This window comes from Bos mutus, chromosome X, assembly GCF_027580195.1.
Source record: "Bos mutus isolate GX-2022 chromosome X, NWIPB_WYAK_1.1, whole genome shotgun sequence".
Taxonomy (NCBI): domain Eukaryota; kingdom Metazoa; phylum Chordata; class Mammalia; order Artiodactyla; family Bovidae; genus Bos; species Bos mutus.
This window is the reverse complement of record NC_091646.1, coordinates 25,346,412-25,371,116: the sequence shown is the minus strand read 5'-3', so window position 1 is coordinate 25,371,116 and position 24,705 is coordinate 25,346,412. Positions and strand designations below refer to the sequence as shown.

The 24,705-nt window shown below is 37.0% G+C and overlaps 2 protein-coding genes across 2 annotated transcripts in view; both read left to right on the top strand.

Moving 5' to 3' along the window:
• Window positions 1-2,264, top strand: part of LOC138986475 (serine/arginine repetitive matrix protein 3-like) — an 80,745-nt gene extending 78,481 nt beyond the window's left edge. The window contains exon 8 of the mRNA XM_070366558.1: window positions 2,127-2,264. Coding sequence (XP_070222659.1) covers window positions 2,127-2,131 — 5 coding nt within the window. The 3' untranslated portion in view covers window positions 2,132-2,264. The remainder of the gene's footprint in view (window positions 1-2,126) is intronic.
• STK26 (serine/threonine kinase 26) lies at window positions 2,226-24,424 on the top strand. The gene is made up of 10 exons (XM_070365903.1): window positions 2,226-2,357; window positions 12,356-12,412; window positions 17,100-17,208; window positions 17,295-17,452; window positions 18,308-18,493; window positions 19,581-19,729; window positions 20,807-20,900; window positions 21,295-21,357; window positions 21,440-21,576; window positions 22,656-24,424. Exons 2-10 carry the CDS (start codon window positions 12,377-12,379, stop codon window positions 22,678-22,680), a joined length of 957 nt encoding a protein of 318 aa, XP_070222004.1. The 5' UTR covers window positions 2,226-2,357; window positions 12,356-12,376; the 3' UTR covers window positions 22,681-24,424.
• Window positions 24,425-24,705: the final 281 nt, after the last annotated feature.

Sequence of the window (24,705 nt, the reverse complement as noted above, 5' to 3'; positions counted from 1 at the left end):
TTACCAAAAGTAGGAAGAAGTAACTTGTGGGTTAGCTATTATGTGATAGTAATCACAATGTCTTGGTAAGAAATTAAGCACCAAGTTAAACAATAATGATGGTACTCAAGTTTTGTAGAAGGTATTATAACAAAATGTTGGCATTAAAGAAACACTTGCAATTTACGGAAGTCTGAACTATTTTTTAAGGCCCGTATGGGCAGCTGAAGAGGTATTTGTCCCACGTGCGTACTGGAGGTGGGTGGAGATAACAAGTAGCTTGCCATACCAGAGAGACTATGGCATACATGGAAAGTTGTCTTTTAAAAATGGAAAAAGTCCAATCAAGGAGAATGGGGAAGCTTGTAAATTAAGCAGGTCATGTGTAAACTGTCTTTTAGGCAGGTCGAAAAGAGAAAAATTGGTGAAATTCTTTAAAATCAGTCATAAGTTTTTCAGTTACTCAAAAGCGGGCAGTTTACTGGGTCTATTTGGTGATGATGGTACAATGAACTTGAGAGGAAAATAATGTTAATGATCTGTTTGTCTAATAAAAAAGATATTAGGGGATGATGCTAATAACTCTATAATTTGCCTTCTGAAATTGATGACCAGGTTAAATTGTAATAAATGAACAAATAATCTAGGTGCAATTAACAAATTAAATATAGACAAGTTAGAACTATATAACATTCTTCTATATTTTGAAGGAATTCAAAGTAAAGTTTTAGATGTAGACTAATAAGGCAGTTAAGTATAAATTAGATTGACATGTACACACTACTATTATATTTAAAATAAAATGCCCTTCCATGAAAAAGTAAAATTAATTAATAACATGCCCTTTGGTTTGGAAATAAGGTTTGGAAATCCTTATTTCTACTTGATCAGCAGTATATATTCAGCAATATGAATTTAAGTAAGGTTAAGGGTTACCCATTGGAAAAGACTCTGATGCTGGGAGGGATTGGGGGCAGGAGGAAAAGGGGACGACAGAGGATGAGATGGTTGGATGGCATCACAGACTCGATGGACGTGAGTCTGAGTGAACTCCAGGAGTTGGTGATGGACAGGGAGGCCTGGTGTGCTGCGATTCATGGGATCGCAAAGAGTTGGACACGACTGAGCGACTGAACTGAACTGAACTGACTGAAGGGTTATCCTGTGGGAGTCAAATTTGAAATAAAAATTGTGCACTATTAGATGTCGGATATTTCTGAGTCAGGGAAGGACAGTGAAGTTATAAAATCTAAGTCTTGCCAATATATTTGTTAACCTGAAGACTTATGCTTAATTCAGATTTTGCTGTAGAAAAATATTGACTTATTCTGGAATTTTATTTTCAGCCATTGATGAGAGCATTACATACAGATGAAAGTTGAAAGTGTTAGTTGCTCGGTCATATAGCCTACTCTGTATGACCCCATGGACCATAGCCCACCAGGCTTCTCTGTCCATGGGATGCTCCAGGCAAGAATGCTGAAGTAGGTAGCCATTCCCTTCTCCAGGGGATCTTCCCGAACCAGGAATTAAACCCAGGTCTCCTGTGTTGCAGGCAGATTCTTTACCAGCTGAGCCACACATATAGATAGGATCCCAAATGAAGAAGAAGGAGGAAAAAAAAGACTTGTAGATTCTTGGGTCTTTTGTGTTCTGTGTTGTTTACATGGTGGTTTTCAAGTACAGGTGCTGTGATTGGGTTGTCCAAGTCGGAGAGTTTAAAGGTAATATTTTGCTGGTGGAATGTAAGAATTTTAATGACGCCCCTACCTACAGTAGGTTAGGTATTCTCTCACTATCACTACCATTGCACTAATGTGCAAATTGTATATAGTCAGCTGCTTTATTCTAAAAAGAGTCTGGCCCTTTGGCATGCGCCAGAGACAACATTTGCTGTATGAGATTGTTTCTGATAGCAGGATCAGCTAAGCCCATTTAATGTGGGTGATCCAATAGAATATGGACTACCCGTTTGGGTTACAGTTGTTCTAACAAAGCACATGTGGAGAGTCAAGGGAATTTGTATGCTTTCTTTTAGATAAATGTGATAAAAGATAAAATCTTTTAGATAGATTTATTTTCCTTCATTTAAAACTTTGATACTAAATGTTTGTGTTCTTCCCTTTCTTTTCTCCCTGCCCCGTCAGAATAATATAGCCGATCCAGAAGAGCTCTTCACAAAATTAGAACGCATTGGAAAAGGCTCCTTTGGAGAAGTTTTCAAAGGAATTGATAACCGTAGCCAGCAAGTGGTTGCTATTAAAATCATAGACCTCGAGGAAGCAGAGGATGAAATTGAAGACATTCAGCAAGAAATAACGGTTTTGAGTCAGTGTGACAGCTCATATGTAACGAAATACTATGGATCATATTTAAAGGTAATGTGTGCACTGGATCATTTAGGTCATGAGGTATTTTGATTATGAGTCTTTCTTTTTTTAATTCTGTTTTTTGAAAGGCAGTGTCTTAAATTAGGATTTGGCAGCCTTCGGCCTTCAGGCAGAATCCAGCTCCATTTGTAGGGCCAAAATAGATTTAGATTTAGCAGCTGTGTCCTGAATGCATCCAGTATTCAGCTGCACCATTTTTCCACACCTGAACTTTTGGGTTGATGGGGGAGCAGAAAGGCAGCTGAGCCTTGACACATAACCTTTGTCAGGAAAGAGCTTTCTTCCTGGACTTTCACACATTATTCTCAATGGCCCAGTCTGTCTCAACCTCAGAATTGATGGCATATGTACTGTAAGTATGTCACTTGTTCCATTGAGTTATGGTGGTTATTTACACATCCTCCCTGTAGATTATGAGCTTCTTAATGTCAGGCAGTTTAGTTCAACCTGTTATGTTTTCACATCACATAGCACAGGGCATGGCACATCTTAAGCACATGATAAATACTTGTTGAAATATAATTAAATAGAATAATATCTAACCCCACCACCAAAAAAGTTGGATTTTTAGTTTCCAGGATTATAGAATTAACAGACACCTAAAGTTCCAGCAGATGGAGGTATTTCTGCATCACAGAAAACTCTTTGATGAGTTCTTGGGTTCCAGAGTTAGAGTCAAGATTTGTATCTATTGAAATATAAACAATAAATAATTAGAAAAATCTAGCTTAGATTAGAGTTTAAATTATTTTAAAATTTAAAACTATATCCCCATATTGATATTTTTTCAAAGGAAGGCAGTATTAGTTAGATCTTTGATTTTCAGGGCTTATAAGAGGGAAGGGTTTTTTGTTTATTTGCTTGTCTATCTCTAGGCCAGAAGGGTGTGTTTATAACCTATTAGGCTCTTGGCCTGCACAAAAGTTAATGCTGTCTTTTTATCCTTTTATATTCTGCTGATCAAATATACCCTGGGATAAACTGTATTAGTTAATACTCATATAGATATTCATTATCAATTTCCCTGGCTTTTTTTTTTTTTTTTTTTTTTTTTTGACTTTACAACATTGTATTGGTTTTGCCATATATCAACACGAATCTGCCACAGGTATACACGTGTTCCCCATCCTGAACCCTCCTCCTTCCTCCCTCCCCATAGAGCCTAATTTTTTTTGTTTTTGGCCAAGCTGTGTGGCTTACAGGATTGCACCCCAGCCCCTGTCAGTAGGAGTGCAGAGTCCTAACCACTGAACCGCCAGGGAATTCCCAACAGAGGCTAATGTAGTCTAAGAGTATGTGAATTAGGTGACTGTGGAATTAACGCGTAGTAGAATAAATCATTAAATAACCAGTCACTGTGTGTCACACTGTACTAGATTATGGAGATGTAAAAGGGAACAGCTCCTGCCTTTGAAGAGCTTACAATCCCGTTTTCCACTACAGTGGTGTAGATTTTGTGATTGAATGCATACAAGGTACAAGGTACCATTTGCATAAATAAGCAAATGGTCACTTCTATCATTTTTTCCCATTATGGTATGAAGGAAAGACTCACAGGAGGAAGTAATACTGCTAGTGACTCATATCCAATATACTTTGGAGTGTTAGCCATTACTCTGTTTTACTGTATACATAATTACTTGATTCTTTGTGGTATATTTTGCTTTCATATTCTTTCCTAAAAAGCTTATTTAGCGGGTCAGATTCCCCTTTTCAGTATCCTATTGGCCTCCAGTCTCAGTAGTTTTAGGTCCCCCTTCTAATTCCCGTGGTTGTAGGCAGCCCGGGAAATTTGGTGGTGGTAGTGGTGATGGTGGTGTGTGTGTGTGCATGCGCATGCTCATTCTGGTTTACTCTTTCTGGATTGAATCCTTATAATTTCAGATCCACTCTGGAGCAAATCTGAACACTTGGTATTTTTAGGCGTCTGTACCAGATAAGCTACTTTTGGTAACTGACTCAAAATATTAAGTAAGCCCTATTTAAAATGTGTACTGATATGGTATTGACTTTTACTGGTTGCTTTTGCTGTGCTGTGCTTAGTCACTCAGTCGTGTCTGACTCTTTGTTTCCTCATGGATTGATTATAGCACATCAGACTCCTTTGCCCATGGGATTTTCCAGGCAAGAATACTGGAGTGAGTTGCCATGCCCTTCTCCAGGGGATCTTTCCAACCCAGAAATCGAACCAGGGTCTCCTGCATTGCGGGCGGATTTATTACAAGCTGAGCTACCAGGGAAGCCCCACTGGTTGCTTACAACCTTTATTTGTATTCAATACTACCATGGAAAATGAATTGTAACTCTGTTTGCACTATTTATTCCTAATATTTCACATTTTAAAAAATTTCCCTCATAGTATACACGTACCAGTCATCCCCCAGATACTTAATCTTTTAACAAATATAACTGATAGTCTGTTTTCTCCAAATCTTGATTGCAGAATATTTTTAGGCCAGTAAAGGACACAGAACTCTTATCCAAGATGTCTTCTTAAAGAATTAAACTGCATTATTTTTATCTCTTTAACTGATCATTAAAGTACATTATAAGAAAGACTACTTTGAAGAACGTGTTACTTCATGATAAAATTGTAGAAATTCAGATGGCTGATATTGATTATTTGTATCTAGATTATTTGTACACATACACACATATTGTCTCATTATGGGTATACGTATATACACAGAAAGAAAAAGAATTATAATTTTATAACTCTTTAATACTGTTTATTTAAATTACTTTCTTAAATCAACCCCTTGTTTATTTTCCATTTATATTAAGACGTAGTGTGACTTTTCAGGCTTGCTTTTTTAAACTAAAATCACATCAAATATAACAGGGTTTGGCTTGGTGCAGTCAATGTAACTCAAGGCTGCATCCTCTAAGTACCATCAGAGAACTGCATCATCAATTGACTTCTGTTCTTATTGTGGCCCATCCTTGGATTTCAGATAACATGGGGGATTTTGTGAGTCAAGCTAATTGAGTAAAATAGGATACTGAGTTCTTCTCAGGTTGTCCTAATACAGGATATAACCAGGACCTCACTGTAAGCTGGAGGAAAAGTTATTACATTTGAGAGAAAATTATATGCTCTCTGAAACTGTATATAGTTGTAGTGCTTTTCTTGAGACTTGCAAAAATGTACTGGGTATTCATTTTGACTGAGCTCACTGTATAACTTTGTTTTTAAAAACAAGAGTAAAAACCAGATAAACACATCAGTATGACCACAGTATTTTCCTTTAATTTTAGTTCAGTGCAGATTTTCTTGACAGACAAAGTTAGTCTTTATGAAGAGTGCTAAAATAAGCAAACCCTTCCCTTCTGATCTCATAATACTGGAAGAATCTTTTATAATCTTTAAATATTTTTCTAGTTCGATGTAAATCTTAAAATGAAGGTCACTCAGGCATTGAATAGAATTTGAATCATGCCTTTATGTGCTGCTGAAAATTGCTTTTAGATTTCTGTTTATGTTGAGGATATATGCCCCCCTCCATATACCACAACTCCTGATATTTATTTTTTAAAAAAGAATTGAGTGATTGAAGTAAAATATTCCAGAACAGGATCTGTACACAGCTTTCTCATTATTTTTCCTGAGACTTTTGTGTGTGCTTATTCCCAATGTATGGTGAATGTTTCTGGAATATTTCTGGAATTTTCTTTAAATAAAAAAATTTAGTTTTCTTGTGCAACTTGAAGGAAATTGAGAGGGAAATATTTCCTCCTTTTTCAGTGTTTTTTTTTTCCCACTCAAAATCAGAATCGCTTTAAATTTCCTATAATACACCTATAAGAAGCCTCATATTAGACTCAATGCAGCAGATATTTATTAATTGGGTACCTCCTCTGTGTCTTCCTCTCACTCTGCATGTTCACGCTCATCTTTCTCATCTACTTTATTCTGACAGTTTTTAAATTCCTGTCTCTGGTTTCAGCTTCTCTCCTTAGCTCCAGATAGGTGGATCTAACTTCCCTCATATCTCCCACTTATCTGTGAGTAGGTTTATCAAGTACACTAACCCCCAGACTGGGGAGTAGCATTTAAAATGGGTCTTGAATATGATTTTGATAGGGGTTGGGATATCAGAATATAATCAATCTGATTTCGGTATTGACCATCTGGTGATGTCCATGTGTAGAGTCCTCTCTTGTGTTGTTGGAAGAGGGTGTTTGCTATGATCAAATGTGCGTTCTCTTGGTAAAACTCTATTAGCCTTTGCCCTGCTACATTCTGTACTCCAAGGCCAAATTTCCTGTTACTCCAGGTATTTCTTGACTTGCTACATTTGCATTCCAGTCGCCTATAATGAAAAGGACATCTTTTTTGGGTGTTAGTTCTAGAAGGTTTTGTAGGTCTTCAGAGAACCGTCCAACTTCTTCAGCATTACTGGTCGGGGCATAGACTTGGATTACTGTGATAGTGAATGGTTTGCCTTGGAAATGAACAGAGATCATTCTGTCGTTTTTGAGATTGCATCCAAGTGCTTCATTCCGGACTCTTTTTGTTGACTATGATGGCTACTCCATTTCTTCTAAGGGATTCTTGCCCACAGTAGTAGATGTAATAGTCATCTGAGTTAAATTCACCCATTCCAGTCCATTTTAGTTCACTGATTCCTAAAATGTTGACATTCACTCTTGCCATCTCCTGTTTGACCACTTCCAATTTACCTTGATTCATGGACCTAACATTCCAGGTTCCTATGCAATATTGCTCTTTACAGCATTGGACTTTACTTCCATCACCAGTCACATCTACAACTGGGCATTGTTTTTGCTTTGGCTCCGTCTCTTCATTCTTTCTGGAGTTATTTCTCCACTGATCTCCAGTAGCAATATTGGGCACCTACCGACCTGGGGAGTTCATCTTTCATTGTCCTGTGTTTTCGCCATTTCATACTGTTCATGGGGTTCTCAAGGCAAGAATACTGAAGTGATTTGCCATTCCCATCTCACACGCTAGTGAAGTAATGCTCAAAATTCTCTAAGCCAGGCTTCAACAGTATGTGAACCATGAACTTCCAGATGTTCAAGCTGGATTTAGAAAAGGCAGAGGAACCAGAGATCAAATTGCCAACATCTGTTGGATCATCAAAGAAGTGAGAGAGTTCCAGAAAAACATCTACTTCTGCTTTATTAACTGTGCCAAAGCCTTTGACTATGTGGATCACAATAAACTGTGGAAAATTCTGAAAGAGATGGGAATACCAGACCACCTGACCTGCTTCCTGAGAAATCTGTATGCAGAAGCAACACTTAGAACTGGACATGGAACAACAGACTGGTGCCAGATTGGAAAAGGAGTATGTCAAGGCTGTATATTGTCACCCTGCTTATTTAACTTATATGCAGAGTACATCATAAGAAATGCTGGGCTGGAGGAAGCACAAGCTGAAATCAAGATTGGTGGGAGAAATATCAATAACCTCAGATATGCAGATGACACCACACTTATGGCAGAAAGTGAAGAGGAACTAAAAAGCCTCTTAATGAAAGTGAAAGAGGAGAGTGAAAAAGTTGGCTTAAAACTCAGCATGCAGAAAACTTAAGATCATGGCATCCGGTCCCATCACTTCATGGCAAATAGATGAGGAAACAGTGGAAACAGTGACAGACTTTATTTTTTGGGCTCCAAAATCACTGCAGATGGTGATTGCAGCCATGAAATTAGAAGATGCTTGCTCCTTGGAAGAAAAGTTATGATCAACCTAGACAGCATTTTAAAAAGCAGAGACATTACTTTTCCAACAAAGGTCCATCTAGTCAAAGCTTTGGTTTGTCCAGTAGTCACGTATGGATGTGAGAGTTGGAGTAGAAAGAAAGCTGAGCATCAAAGAATTGATGCTTTTGAACTGTGGTGTTGGAGAAGACTCTTGAGAGTCCCTTGGACTGCAAGGAGATCCCACCAGTCTATCCTAAAGGGAATTAGTCCTGATTATTTATTGGAAGGACTGATGCTGAAGCTGAAACTCCAGTACTTTGGCCACCTGATGCAAAGAACTGACTCATTGGGAAAGACCCCGATGCTGGGAAAGATAGAAGGCGGGAGGAGAAGGGGACAGCAGAAGATGAGATGGTTGGATGGCATCACTGACTCAAAGGACATGAGTTTTAGTGGGCTCTAAGAGTTGGTGATGTACAGGGAAGCCTGGTGTGCTGCAGTCCATGGGGTTGCAAAGAGTCGGACATGACTGAGCAACTGAACTGAACTGAACTGAGATGTGAGACTGGGGTATAGACAAGGCATTCTTGACTGGAAAAAAAAATCTCAGGTAGTAAAGTTCTGGCAAGGTGATCTCTACTATTCCTTGCGGTTCTGTAAAATTTTACATTCTGTCCTTTTTTTTTTTACTGTAGTGGAATATGCATCACAAAAGTTATCATTTTAACCCTTTTAAATGTACAGTTCTGTGTCATTTCATACACTCCAGTGACTGTGTGGCCATCTCTACCATTCATCTCCAGAATGCTTTCACCTTCCTCAACCGAAACTCTGTACCCATTAATCTATAACTCCCCATTCTCCCCTCACCATAGTCCTTGGTAACCACCATTCTAATTTCTGTCTTTAGTTTCCCTACCCTAGACTCCTCAGATCAGTGGGATCATATAACATTTGCCCAGTGGTGACTTGTTTGTCTTACTTGCATATGCTGGTTTATGTGGTCAGTGTTATATTTGGCTATTTGCTTCATAGACCGACCTGCTTAATTCAACATATACTTGATCTATGTTCATGTATATGAACTTGATCTATGATCTGTTATCTTGAAAATACATATCATGGGTATTTTACATGTTCTTTTCTTTTAAATGTTTGTTTTTCTGTGAACAAATGAATCCCAAGGTCCACAGTAGCGTTTCTGCCCACTTTGGCCAAATGTCTGCTTTAGTGGCACACAGTGGCATTCAAAGGCCCCATGGGGTGATGGAGTTGATACTCCAGACACCAGTGATTTGTTAAAACTAGACTCCAGCTTCTCCCTGGTAAACAGTATAACTCTGAAGTACTTACTCTTTAGGTTTTCTGCATTTTGGAACAGAGAGCCATTTCCTGACCCCTAACTTACCACCCCGGAGAAGGCAATGGCACCCCACTCCAGTACTCTTGCCTGGAAAATCCCATGGATGGAGGAGCCTGGTAGGCTGCAGTCCATGGGGTCGCTAAGAGTCGGACACGGCTGAGCAACTTCACTTTCACTTTTCACTTTCCTGCATTGGAGAAGGAAATGGCAACCCACTCCAGTGTTCTTGCCTGGAGAATCCCAGGGATTGGGGAGCCTGGTGGCTGCCGTCTATGGGGTCACACAGAGTTGGACACGACTGAAGTGACTTAGCAGCAGCAGCAGCAGCAACTTACCACCCATGTTGATGCAGGACTTTACACTTACTCTTTCCAACCCATTGCTAAAACGTGTGGGTCATTTTATAATTGGAAAAGTGGCATTTTCCCTGCAGGGACTTCCTATGCTTAAATGTGCCGGATATATGGTTATGGTTTAGAGCAACTTGGCTCTTTTAGATTTGTAAACCACTATGTAGATATCATCTTAGGCTTTTAAATTATTTAAGAATAAACCAAATATTTGCATTCTCAAACGCAAACATCTTTTACCAGAAATCAAAGGTAATAGTTGTAGTTCCCCAAAAGAATACAAACACATGATCTGGGAGTTTTGGTCAGGTTTGGTTTGTGATTGGTGTTTTCATTAAGACCCACTGTGGACAAGGAACGAGTTAAGAGCCTGTGTGGATTAAGCATCCGTGAGTAGGCAGGAGCTCCACCAGCTTGCCATTCCTGCCTGTGCCCAGTCGCACTTTGCTTCAGTTCCTCTGCTTGCCTCACAGTCATCTGAATGTCCAGACATATAACCATCCTCCAGCAACACTTGTCTGCAGAAGTGACGGTCAGAAGGAAGCACCCAGAAAACCTATCAGACAGCTCTGGTTCCCTGCCTGTTTCGAAAGAGTCCTAGTTCCACTGAATAGCTCGCTTGCAAAGAGGAAGCATTTTCAGACCTGGAAGTTGCTTAGTCATAAGGTTAATGACATTTTTAAGCTTTCTATGAATACTTTTTAGTGACGAACAGACAGTTGGTAAGTCTCTGTTTTCAATTGGTACCAAAAAAAAAAAAAAAAAGCCACACATTGTTTTTAACTTGGAAAACAGGTGCTCTCATTCACACAGAACTGCAAAACAGATAAACATGTTTTGTAAGATCTTTCCATTTTTCTCTGAAATGTCACGTGCATGGGAAGCATTCTGAATTCATGAGGTAGAATGTAGTACTTATTAGAAACAAACAGTGGCAAAAGACAAGCTTCTCCGGCTATATGGCATTGTGAGGAACAGTTCACAGTTATCATGTTCTGAGTGTCTAATTTCTATACTTAAAACAAGTTGCATGAACCCCTCCTGGAACTCTTCTGCCCTCTCACTGTTATGGGGATTCATTTTGTCTCGTTCCTACTATAGATGCTATTCTCTCTCCTAAGCTCAAGCGAGCTTGTTGTGACAGGAGAGAGCGGGTGTCAAGATGGGTGGAGGGCATTGTTCCTCTCTCTCTTAGACATCCTACATAGTGTCAACATCTTAATTTAACTGAACCTTCCCTCCCCAGTCCCTAACTCTCGGCCACAGACTGTTCCCCCCACTACAGTGTCCCCTAAACACCCATCATCATTTTTCTGGAGTCCATTCTCTGCCATCATAAAGCCCTAGCCTCACAGAGACACTTGGAAATTTTGAATGGAACTCCTATTTCCCAAGGATTTTAGAGTTTCAGAACTACCAGCAATAGCTTGAGAATCTTTATCTTGCAGCTGGGACTGTAAAGGTGAGAAATGTGTTCCCGGAATCCCAACATGAAGCAAGACACTGAATCCACTTTTCCCCTAGAAACATTGTTATGGTATAAACAGTCTCTCTGGTGTTCTTTCAGGTATACTATGGATACCTTTGTGTTAAATTGTCTTTTGGAGGGGACTTCTCCAGGAACCTATGCATTATTTTTATGGCAAAATGCTTGCTTTCCAAATCCCAAACATCTTTCTTAAAAAAAGTGGACTTTTGGAATACAATCCATTCACAGCTTGGCTATTTGCCAGTATAATAAAACCAACCATTCTGCTTCCAGTCAGTTCTGTGGTCCTAAAAAAATTCAGAGAATACCACTCATGAAGTGTTATGGAGAGAGAGAGAGATGTCTCCAGTATTTCAAACTGTAGCTGAAAGAAAATTTAATGATCTCCAAATTTTGTCTGATACAGCTGAATAGTGTGTGTGTACACACCTGTTTTGTAATTCAAATGTGTGTTCCCTCTATGGAGCTCCATTTCCTATTGTACAACTGACAGTGAAGTTAATTTTACCTGGATTAATCATCATGCTCTTCAAGCTACACATTTCCTTTCTCTTATCCATTTACCTTGGGGGAGAGGGGGCTATAGTGTTCTTACTAGTTTCTACATTTGTACAAAAAAATGCCCATTAATCATGGCTGATAAAAGTTGTAAAATAGATTAAAACAAAAACTAAAATAAGGTAGAGTACCCAATGTCCTCAGACTCTCAGATCACATGGGAAGTACTCAGAAGCCCCGTTCAAAATTTCTAACGTCTCCATTTACTTCCTCATTCATTTCCTTTCAGTATCATCATTCAAAATAATAATTTAAAGCTATGGTTTTTTCCTAACTTTTATTAAAGTTGCTAATAGTTTGACAATAAGCAACAATAATGTGTCATCTATAATATTTAGCTATATCATACATTCAGTAGGTTTCAGGGAGAGTCAAGACTTAGGACTTGACTCTCATTTGTAATATTCTATGGAAATATATATTGAGTTCCAAACAACTAATTTTAAACCTATATTTTAAAGCCAGTACATTAGTATGTCAGATTGAACATTTATGCTAGTATGTTGTTTGGCTCCAGTTTATAATTATTAAGCTATTTCATGGTTTTCACAGGGTTCAAAATTATGGATAATAATGGAATACCTGGGTGGCGGTTCAGCACTGGATCTTGTAAGTATTTTTAAACTATTACACACACACATCCATACTTTCACTTTTTCTTTTAATTGGAGTAAGCATTGGCTTTTGGGCAAGCTAAGTGGTTGCTTTAGTTAATATGTTCACTCTGCCTTCAGGACTGCTACTCTTAACATATATTCAGCTGTATTGCAGGTTCTGCACATTGCTGGCATTCTTAAAGTATGTAAGAAATGCAAACAGCTTAATAAAATTCCCTCCAAATTAGAAATGAGTGTGTGAGAGTTGCCATCAGTTTCATGTTTTACTTTACATGCTTATCCCTGAGAAGACTGAGTGTTCTTAGATTTTTGAAGAGATCTCATCCAGATAACTGTTTCTAAATGTGGTTCTTGGGTTTTGACCAAGAAGCCCTACAGACCCAGCTCTCTGCAGAGTTCTCTCTGCCTTTCTGTAGGTGATGTGGAAATGTGATGGCATTTTTGTCACAATGACTTGGAAATGCCACAGCCATTTTAGCAGACCAGGCTGCTAAAATCCTGCAGTGTGAGGGAAAAGTTCTAATAAATGAAGATGTGTTGTGCACAGAATATTATTGAGAAACACTGGTTGTTTTCCCCCAAGTGGTGTCATTCTATCAGTGTTGTCCCTCCCCCTTTAAAATTGTTATTAATATGACATTGTATTTAAAATGCAATATGAATGACTAGAGACAACTTTGTGTGATAGAATGACTACTGGGCTGGCCTATGCGAGTTTGAGTTTCTAGGGCTGCCTCTGTTTATAACTAAGTCTGTGACTGTGAGCCAGACACATAAATTCCTTGGGCTTGACGTCCTATAAAATGAAGTTGCACTAAGTTGTCTTCCATCTTTAATATTACACAACTTTTATATAATATGCTCTGCCTTTGAAATTGGAGTCTGCTGTTTCTAAAAGTAAAGTGTTTTGATGATTAAGATCACCGAGTAATGTTTTAATTCTTATTTTTTTTAAGTAGAGATGAATTTCTCTGACTGAAAGTGATCAAATATTTCTTAAAGGCTTTAATATTGACTCCCAGTACCTCCAAAGTTTCAAATAATCCTATGAACAGAAATGACCATAAGCGATTTTTCCTTCCTTTAGACAGAACCATATTTAAACCATTCAAAAGAAATGGTAATTAAACTTGATGGAGAGCCTCATCTTCTAGGAATTCATCTCAGTTTTATCAGTTGCTGAGTTAGGCCACCCTTCCTTGTTTCTAATCTAATTCTTACATCCTAAAGCTCCATTTCATTTTTTTTTTTCTTTCTCGCTCCTGTCTAGTGAGAGAACATAACTGGTATTTCTTTAGCTAATAGTCCTTCATGCATATGGAGTCAGGTCTCATTCTCACCATTAAATGATCTCAGCTCTATTTGTCTTGTCATGTAGTTTGATTAAACAATAGTTTATTCATTAGCTCCACAAGAAGCCTCACAATTGCTCTAGGAGCCTCCTCCTACTTTTTAAATATTAAGAATCCTTTCCAAATTTATCACAGTTACCTTAACTGGCCCCCCAAAATGTTTACCATGTCACTTCCCTGTTTTGTAGGCATTGGCAAGACAAAGTGCACTGCTTTCATCAGGATCTCTGATAGCAACGGGAAGCACTGGACGGTGCCCCAGCCCTAACTAATACAATCTGTATCCCCCAAGAGTAGTTGGGGCAGTTTTATGAAACCTCTGAATGAAATGATTGTGAGATCTTAATCTCATTCTGAGCTCTGCCTAAGTCCAAAAATAACAATTAGCATAAATTCAATGAACTTAAACTGTTTTTAGCTGTGTAGTGGCTAAAAATCAAGACACCTAGATCCTGTCCCCAGTTCTGCCATTGACTAGCTGGCTAATATTGGGCAGACTATTTAACCTGTGACTCAGATGTTCAAATAAGAAATTAGATGAGTAATCTCTCTAGTTTTCTTTTTCTAGCTTTAATACTTAATACTATTATGATTTAATTATAAACCTCATTGACTTGACTTTGTAGGGAGAACAAATGCTGAGAACATACTATTCTTCATTTAGGAGAATGCTATCATTTGGAGGAATCTAAGAAAGGATCAGGGTTAGAGGAGGGCACTGCTACCAGGGACAAGAGAAATTAAAAGGAATGCTGGGCAAAAGTGTTCATCCCTTTAAACTGGTGCCTGACTATTGTAATATGATTATGACCAGTAATTAAGTTCAACACTATATAGTATATGGACCTTCCCCAAAGGCTCAGCTGGTAAAGAACCAGCCTGCCAATGTAGAAGATACAAGAGATGTGGGTTCAATCCCTGGGTCGGGAAGATCCCCTGGCGAAGGAAATGGCAACCTACTCCAATATTCTTCCCTGGAGAATCCCATGGACAGAGGAGTCCGGCGGGCTGCAGTCCATGGGGTTGCAAAGAATAAGACACACCTTAGCAACTGAAAACAACAACTATATACCTCAAGATTTCCTCCCATTCTTACAAAAAAAATCAGTTGTGTGTGAACAGACTTTGAGCATACTGTACATTATTTTATTGAATTGATTATACCTCACTTGTTTCCAATAAAAATTGCAGTGGCTTACAACAAAAACACATATAATAAGGTTAAGATGATAAAACATGAGCACCAGGGGAAAAAGTTGGAAACAATATGCTAACCATAAGAGAAAGCATAGCAAAACATGCTGCATTAGGGACTGGCTGGAAGTCAAAGCAGTGTGGGAGAACACCCCCAAGCCTGCAAATGTCCCTCTCTTGAATATCCTCAGTTGACAACAAAGGCAAATCATACAAAGCCAGCACCCTGCCCTGGGGTAGACGTGTTAGCTATTAGAGACATGGTAAAGTCTTCAGTCTTTGGAGAGAAGCTCCATTGTGTGCTCCAAGGACAGTGGACCAGGATCTTGGCATCATCTCTCCCAAGATTGCATTGGAAATTTTTAAAAAGCAACCTCTATTCCATCTATTTACTTTCCTTTTCTTTCCAGCTCCTTTTTTTCTCCTTTTCTGATCATTATCATCATGCCTAAGGAAACATTTTAACCACAAGGTTTGGGATAGTTTTCTGTCTGACATGAACAAGAAAAACCCAACTCTGCCACCACCCCACTCCCATTTCCCTGCCACGGAAGTGCCCTTCCCATCCTCCTCCAGTACCCAGTTAAGTGAGATTGCATTGAATTTTAAACTGGACCTGAGTATACCAGATAAGCTAATGTGTCTTTAGGACCACTTTTCTGTTGGTTTTTACTAAAGTATATTTTTAAAATGCTGTATTATTCAGACCACTTTTAGAAATCCTTCAGAATGATAGCTAGTACCTTTTATATGGACCTTGCCCAATTTTCTGAGTGACTGAGAATATACCTCCTCTGGCCCTGTCAACATTTTATAATCAATGATACTAAAGTACTAGTCTTAAGTAGTATTACTTGACATTTATCTTTAAGTTGCTTGGTAGTACCTCAGAATTTCATTACCAGCAATCAATAAAATAATATACCATTTTCACCTTTTAGATGACTTTAATCACTGGTGTTTAAATAGATACTTTGGGGTGGAAGTTGATACATTTGAAAGTAAATAGATACTGTTACCTAGGAAAGGCACCTACTGAACTATAAACATCCCTGAAGTACACTATATATCCAGAGCATAGTTAATATTAAATAGTGAGACCGAAGTATGGGTTCTATTTTAAGCTGTTAAATTTCAACATGAAAGTGCCCTTTATTCAGAATAAATATGGCATTCATGAAAGATGAAATACAGAAGGTGCCAAAGAGCTGTGAATCCCTCCCAGTGTGAGGCAGAGTGGGCAATATTTGATTTTCACCACCTCTTCCCTCCTTCCAGCAAACAGAACTCTACCTCAGCTCTGACTTTAGATTCCCACCCTTTCCTGTAATAATATTATACAGTCCACTGTTTGTGCTTTATGAGGTACCAGAATTTTTAAATAACCATTTATTTTAAAGAGAGATTTTCAGATATTCCATTACAAATTCTCCTGAAACTTAATCATTGCTTTCCTTGTATTGCAGTTGAAACCACTGGCTTTAGTACAGGGATGGGGAAAGAAAGGGAAATGTGTTATGTTTATTTGAAAAACTGCATCGCTCCATGATTTGAATTTCTTTTTACAATGAAAGTTTGAGTAGTTTAATTATTATATTCCTAGCTAAAACTTAAATCTGAGTCTCCAAAAAGTCTCTATGCTTTATAATGTTTTTGAAATACGTAAATGTTAAGAACGGTGCTACAGCAGACCCATATGATCAGATTGGGTTGCTGCAGAAATCTTATGGACCATCTGATCTAAAAATCAGTTTAGTGTAAATATTTAATGTTTTAAACAGCAAATGCCAAAATTTAAGTAGTTGATATATTTTTTCCTATCTGTCATGACTTAAGCATGTTCCTTAGATCTTTAATGTAAATATTTAAGAACCTCAAGATTTGAAGCTAATATATAGTTATATTATCTTTCAAGATTAAATCTAATCATTAAAATCTAATCATTGAAAACCCTTTTAGCCCTTTGACTTAGCTCTCTTCACCCGTAAGAATTTTCTCATTTGTTTAAATACTGGCTCAATAAACAGAACTGCTTCATTATATATAAGCAATTCCCTTATTTCAAAGATAATGTTAAGTTTGAACTTTATTGTTCCAAACTTTTACATGTATATGTGTGTCTTTCCCCCTAAGCTGCGAGCTGGTCCATTTGATGAGTTCCAGATCGCTACCATGCTAAAGGAAATTTTGAAAGGTCTGGACTACCTGCATTCTGAAAAGAAAATTCACCGAGACATAAAAGGTATACAGAAGTCTAATATGAACCTGAGAAAAATAGATGCATTCTGAGGAAGCTGAGTTTTTTTTTCATTTCCTTTTCCCTCCTAGCTGCCAACGTCTTGCTCTCAGAGCAAGGAGATGTGAAACTTGCTGACTTTGGAGTGGCTGGCCAGCTGACGGATACACAAATTAAAAGAAATACCTTTGTGGGAACACCATTTTGGATGGCTCCTGAAGTTATCCAGCAGTCAGCTTATGACTCAAAAGTGAAGTGTTACCTATAAACTATTTTGTTTTTAATATTGTTTTACATAGCATCCTATCCTATTTAATAAACTGCCTTAATTCTCCTTCCTCTTAGAGTATTTCTAAAACTAGAGTCATGTCAAATTTTGCTGCTAAATCATAAGTTCCCTAGATGCTGGTAATACTGAATATTTGGATCTTCTTCCCTTCAGTGGCCTTCCATCCTACTTGGAATAAATCCAAAGTCCTTACTATCACATACATGGCTCTCTACTGTCTGGCCCTTGTCCACCTCTGCCTCATCTCCCACCACTCTCCTCCATTTTCTACCCATTTCAGCCACAGTGGCCTCTTTACTGGTCCATAAACACAGCAAGTCCCCTCCAGCCTCAGGACCTTTGCACTTGCCTCTCCCTCTTACTGGAATAACTTTCCTCTCAATCAGATCTCTGCTTAAACATTACTGACACAGAATAGTCTTCCCTAGCCATCCCATGTAAATTTGCAGCCCTTTTACCTTATCATTCATTACTCCATTATCCTGATTTTGTATTTTCTTCACAGAACTTAATACCATCTGACATCCTATTGTTTATTCATTTATCTTTCTCTTCTACTAGAACATCAGCCTCTTGAGAGCAGGAATTTTTGTCTGGTTTAGGCACCACCCGAATTCTTTGTGTTTGGAATGCAGTGCCTGGCACAAAGTAGGGAATTTGATACTTTTCTAAAAAAATGAATTGTATCAAAAAGTTATTAACACCACATTTCTTGAGACATTTTAATATTGTATGACCATTAGACTCCACAGGTTATTTTGTGGCAGAATGTTAGAATGGAATTTCAAGGTAATTGTTCTTTGCTCCTTACCTTAGGCTGACATTTGGTCACTGGGAATCACTGCTATTGAACTAGCCAAGGGAGAGCCACCTAACTCCGATATGCATCCAATGAGAGTTCTGTTTCTTATTCCAAAAAACAATCCTCCAACTCTTGTCGGAGACTTCACTAAATCCTTTAAGGAGTTTATTGATGCTTGCCTGAACAAAGATCCATCATTTGTGAGTATATGTGCTATGACCGTTGTTTTCTGTGATCAGATATACATAGAGCCAATGTGGTTTGTTCAATAGTAAGGAATACAGTGCCTGTGGAAACTGTCTACAGACCATCCAGGAACCTGACTGTCCCGTCTGTGTTGCTAATTTTGTTCGGTTGTTGACAAGATCCGTAGTTCTTCTCTCCTTCCCCTGCATCTTCTCTTTTTGCTATGTTCCCTAGCACCTTCCTCATTCTGTTGATCGTTTCCTATTTCAAGGGGAAATAAAGTTCATTTTCTAGGATGTCATTAAGAAAGTATAACTATGCACAATGATTTTTATTCAGCTGTTTTCATTTTTCATGAAAAGTTGTTGGTGTTTCATGATTTTTTATTTAATGTTCAGAAATTCCAACATGAAGTTGTATACTTTTCCTGAAGTCTAGTGAGCTCCGTTCATTTAGTTGGCAAATTTGATTACAGTTGTTTTTTTGTTTTTAAAATAAAGTTGCCTAAAATATACAAGAACTATCTAAATTGGATGTAACTATCATAGGTTGCTAATGAATATTCTGATATTAATAAACTATTAGGGAGGAAATATCCCCCACAGCACATGGTGTTTTTCTTTAGATGCAGTATGAATTACTGTGTGATGGAGAAGGGATTACTGTGGGGGTCATGTGATGTGTGCAGATAATAAGAAAGTTAGAGCCTTGCTAGTTCTCATGCTTTTTTCCCAATTTACAGTAAATATAATAAAAGTATTTTCATGTACAATCTTGTTTTAAAATTTTTACTTAATTATTGAAGTCCTGTCATGTGTTTCTCTGCTTTGAAGAAAGCCCTGCCTGCCTGTTTGCTGCTGCATAGGCCACCTTTTGCCACCGGATTTTAGCAAGTTGATACCAAAGTAGTGAATTTAATTTAGTTGCCTTGAGCCACTTCGGAAATAGAATTAGCTATTGTCCTATGGCATTTTAGTTATCCTCATATTTATAGACAAACTTTTATACCTTTCAGCTTAATAATTGATAATGATTTCATATCACTCTTTGCAATCATAAAAAGCCTAGAAATACTGGTATCCTTCCTTTTTTGTTCCTTAGCGTCCTACAGCTAAAGAACTTCTGAAACATAAATTCATTGTAAAAAATTCAAAGAAGACTTCTTATCTGACTGAACTGATAGATCGATTTAAGAGATGGAAGGCAGAAGGACACAGCGATGATGAATCTGATTCTGACGGGTCTGATTCGTACGTACCAATTGTTTACTTTTTATGTAGATAGCCCATTTCAGTATTTCATATCTTTTACTGTGAGCTGATACGCTTTCTCTAGCATAAAATATAAACCTTATTCTAAAGTGTGACTTTAGAAATTGTGAAAATCTTTTAAAATTGTGGTCTGTGAAGTACAATGAATTTGGAAACACGTTTTTTTTTTTTTTTTTTTTTCCTTAGAAGTGAATTTAGTTTCAAATGGTCTCAGTCTAACCCCTAGTGGATACTTGAGTATATTACAAAATTTTGGAACAAGATTGCATTTAAGGTGTTTTATTAGCTTGCCCAAAGTGATAAAGAGCAATGTCTTCTCATACTTTCCTGGCAACCTGCAAAACCTCTCTGGAGAACTAACGTTTCTCACCTCTTGGCCATGTACCAAACTGTGATCAGACCGGTACATTGAAGTATTCATTTATATCTGATTTGTACCCCCTAAAAAGTTGCATTATTTTTTAACTACAGCATTTATACTAACATTTGAGCCTCTAACTCCTTAACTTAATTTAGACTACAGAGTCTGTAGGCTACACCAGAATTAGCTCCTCTGCTAGTTGAATTGACACAAAGGCAACACCAAATCTCTTCAGGTAATATCTGCATTTATGAGAAATTGTCCAACTTTTGAAAGGTCTAAAAAGTACCAAGGTAGTTGTCTTTACTCTGTTCTAATGGTTGTTGGCCTTTGCTGCCCATTAGTCAGTCATGGAGCCTTTAAAAATGTAAATTAACTATACGCCAATATAAAATAAGATTAAAAAAAAAAAACACAAGCCACACTACAGGAGATCTTGATCTAGTCATTGAAGGGATTGGGCCAGGACATTATATATAGTAAGAGACCTTCACATGTGATTCTGATATACACTTAGAGCTGGGTACCATTGCTACTCTTTGGCAGAAAGCAGTGTGTATTTGAAACTGAGATCAAATGATTTTTTTTATACATTGGGACAGTTATCCATTCAGAATCTGTCTGCACTGATTTGATATTTTCCCCAAGCTGTGTCATTTGGGAACTTATAGAAATATCTTTGGCAATCTCTTTAGGGAGTCCACCAGCAGGGAAAATAATACTCATCCTGAATGGAGCTTTACCACTGTGCGAAAGAAGCCTGATCCTAAGAAACTACAGAATGGGGCAGTATGTATACAGAGATGATCACTTCCTTTTGGTAGACTTTTTCGAACTATAAAATGAGACAGTGTGATGGCCAGAAATTGTTAGAATTTAATACCCCTAAATGCTTGTCTACCTCACTGTGGTCCACAGTATGTTTCATTTGCCATTCATTTCAAACTAATTAAGAAAAGGTCATAGAAGTCATTTAAGTGGCCATTGGTATGTTTTAAAACAGAATTGTGCATATTAATTGTAATCCTAGAAGTTAGAGGCCTCTGGACAATGGATGGGAATGAGTGATGTGAAGAAAGTATGGAGACTTGCCTTGTATTGGGTCTTTTTTGAGGAGGATGCCAATGAATGCACGAGTGATTATTTTAATTTCATGTGTATAATCTATAATATTTGTTCAAAGGAGCAAGATCTTGTACAAACCCTGAGCTGTTTGTCTATGATAATCACACCTGCATTTGCTGAAGTAAGTACAGACTCATAAGCTTTGGCTATCTATTTTAAGAAGTTTAGTAATTTTAAATGTTATAGCTATTGATCTTTCTCAGCTTAAACAGCAGGATGAGAATAATGCAAGCAGGAATCAGGCAATCGAAGAACTGGAGAAAAGTATTGCCGTGGCCGAAGCTGCCTGTCCTGGCATTACAGATAAAATGGTGAAGAAATTAATTGAAAAATTTCAAAAGTAAGCTTGAAATGTCATTTTTAAAAAACTATTTTGACATTTTCTGTTGGATGTTCATTTATGATGTGATGATTACCTACTTATTTTGGTTATTCCTACAAAGTCAATTCTTAATAGTCATATAATTGAAAACTGTTTTGTGTGCCGCCCATCTGAAATATTAGCTTTTGGAATTATCTGCACACATTACAAGGTAGTTTTCCACTGAATGAAATGGCCTGGTTGTTTTTCTCTTTTTTTTTTTTTTTTGTTAGTAGGAGTGTAGACAAAAGGCCAGGGGGCATATTCTTACTTGGACCCTTGTAAATACCATTTAGGAATGCTTTCATTCTTGCTGCTGTTCTTATCACAGTGCTATTCACAGTTTCAGTGCTATAGTTCATTAAGTTTAACCCCCATAGGAAAAGTTAAGGAAAGGATTTTAGGTAGAGAAACTCAAATGAAGATTCTGAAAAGTTCTTTTGGTTGATTTCAGTTTCTATACTGTCTCTTAAACTGTTGCTTTAACTTTGTTCACACTCAGTAAAGTTCTTACATTTAATTGTTAAATTCCCTTTTAAAATGCATATACAAACACAACTTCTTAGCTCAAGCAAGTTATAAAGCAATACTAATCTTAGCCTTAATCTCATTAGATGGCTTCTCAGTGTATCTTTATATTTCTTTGTATTTGTAATGCCGCTGGGATCAAGTTGGAACAAACTATACAGCTGTAAAACATACTCTGCTAGATCTTTTTAGCTGATAAAGCCTATTTATATTCATCAGCTAAAACCCCTCTTAAAATCCCTTAGTTTTTCTTAAATTAATTTATTTATTTTAATTGGAGGCTAATTAAAATCCCTTAATTTTTAATGAAAACCTCTCTTCTCTTGTCCAATTTGCAAACAAATCAATTGGAAGTTGTAAAGTCAGACACAGAAGGGATTTTTTTTAACTTCCTTATATTTTAGCATCCGTATGATGAGACCCAATACAGTTGTGTCTGCTGAATCACTTCCTTCACTGGAGAGTTTATACAGATATAAGATAGACACACGCATACTTATACATCATTTAAATTTTTCCTAATTTTATAGGTGTTCGACAGATGAATCCCCCTAAGAAACTTCTCGTTATTGGCTTCTATTTCATATGGACCCAGAGAAACCCACCAAAGCTACTTCAAGCTTACCAATGCTTAACTCATGAGCTCCATGTGCCTTTTGGATCTTTGTGACATTGAAGATTTGGAAGAAGCTATTCAACTATTTTGTGATGGTGTTTATCATTTTCTATTTTAAAGAGATTATTTTGTAAGGAGTAACTTTTAATACTATAGTTTCACCTGTATTCTAGTAAATGTTGAGACAGTTTTGCTTTTAGGTATCATTATTGCTTAAGTTACTAGGATGAATACTTTTCATGTTTTGATCTTTAGTTAACTGTACACTTATGAAACATACAGGTTGTTCAAAGTCATCGTAAATATTCAACTTTTATAATCATCAAACTTCAAAAAGCTTTTTTTAAACACAGCATATTCTAAAAATGACTATTGGTGGGGAAGCAGAAACAAGTCACACATTCTTAAGATAGAAGTTTTTGATAAGCTCTTAGAAATGAAACCTGGAAAAGTATTGATGTTTCTACGAAGTGGGTATGATATTCCAGGCAGCTCAATAATGATTACATTTGAGAGCCCTGCGTCTGTAGTGTTTAGAGGCAACATGTAGCAACAGAAGTACCTCTTGTGTGCAGTATTTACTTTCTCTTATGGAAGAGATGGTTGATCCTTATTTAACATGGTTGGGAAGTTAAAGCAATACCAATTAGCCAAGGATGAATTTTCAGTAATACTGGAAGAATAAGGATTCGTTTTAAAAACCAACTCAAATCGCATATAATATGAGTGGATTTGGGGAGCTTAAAAGAAGCTGATTATCGTGTGATTATAAATACCTGGTCAACAGGTATGAATATAATTTAAACCAGCATATTTTTGTCATGGTCTTAAAATGTCCTATAAACTATTTATACATTTTTGTTCTTCATAACTATCCAATACATAAGCATCATTTGTTCATTTTTGAGAGGGTATTTAAATAAGCATTTTCTAATTCATATGAAAATAACCATAGTACTGGATGATTTCTGTCCGTACAAAGGTAAGTTAGATTGTACAGTTAATTTTCAGTTATATTTATGGTACTGTTACATGGGTAATACCCTTTTCTTTTAAACCCAGTATACATATTATGCCTGCCTAAGGTCTGAAGTGGGGCTGTATTTCAGTAGTTGTAGAATTATTGATATTAATTAGTTTTGATAGTTTGTTTTATTGTTTGGATCTGCACAATTTGGGTTTTGCACAAAAGTCATTTTAATAAAGCTCAATAATTGCCAAATATTAGAAGATGTTCTTCAAGTGAAGAATAAGTTTTTAGTCAAAGTGGCCATTACCTCCTCCTCTTTTGTAATAATACACACACTTGAATAAGTTGTTGTTGTGTCATATGCCAAGAAAATGTTTTCATTGGTGCCTATACTGTAATAATTACTTTTAACACATTTTATTTTGAAGTAATAGTTGAGTGAAAATTTTCACCTGCTAACTAACTGAAACTCCATCACAGTTTATAATTTGTAGAGGCCTGGTAATAATTTTGCAACTCATGTATTAAATGAATATTTTTATAAAAGTAAAAGCAACAAATTTTTAAATTGATTATTTGAAACTTTCAGCACAGCTGCATTATGAATAGAAAATTGTATTGCTTATTCATTTTAGTTATTAGTCCTGTAAACTGTTTCTGGGTAAGCATACTTCAATGTTTTGGGGGGATTTAAAAATAAATATTTAAATTTCATGGTCCTTAATGTTTGTTTTCTTGAGGGGTATGGTATTTTACTTATTTCAAATTATTTCTCCTTTCCCCTTTCATTTATTGTTGGAACTTTAACATCAGAGTTTCCATTGGAAACTAGAAGATATTCTTCACAATTTTATTATGCATTGATTATAGCTCCAATGGACTATAATTTGAATATCTGATTTCTGTCCTGCTTGAATATCTGTCATGATTTCTGCCTCCTGTCCCGACAAAATTATTAACGGAGTCCTCTTTCACTCAAAAATGTCCTTATTAG

Excerpts from the sequence above, each read along its gene's own strand:
- STK26 (XM_070365903.1), top strand. The coding sequence starts at position 12,377 with ATGGAATACCTGGGTGGCGGTTCAGCACTGGATCTT. Across the intron at positions 17,453-18,307 it reads AGTCAGCTTATGACTCAAAA|GCTGACATTTGGTCACTGGG; the intron begins GTGAAGTGTTAC and ends TCCTTACCTTAG. Across the intron at positions 19,730-20,806 it reads GATTCTGACGGGTCTGATTC|GGAGTCCACCAGCAGGGAAA; the intron begins GTACGTACCAAT and ends CAATCTCTTTAG.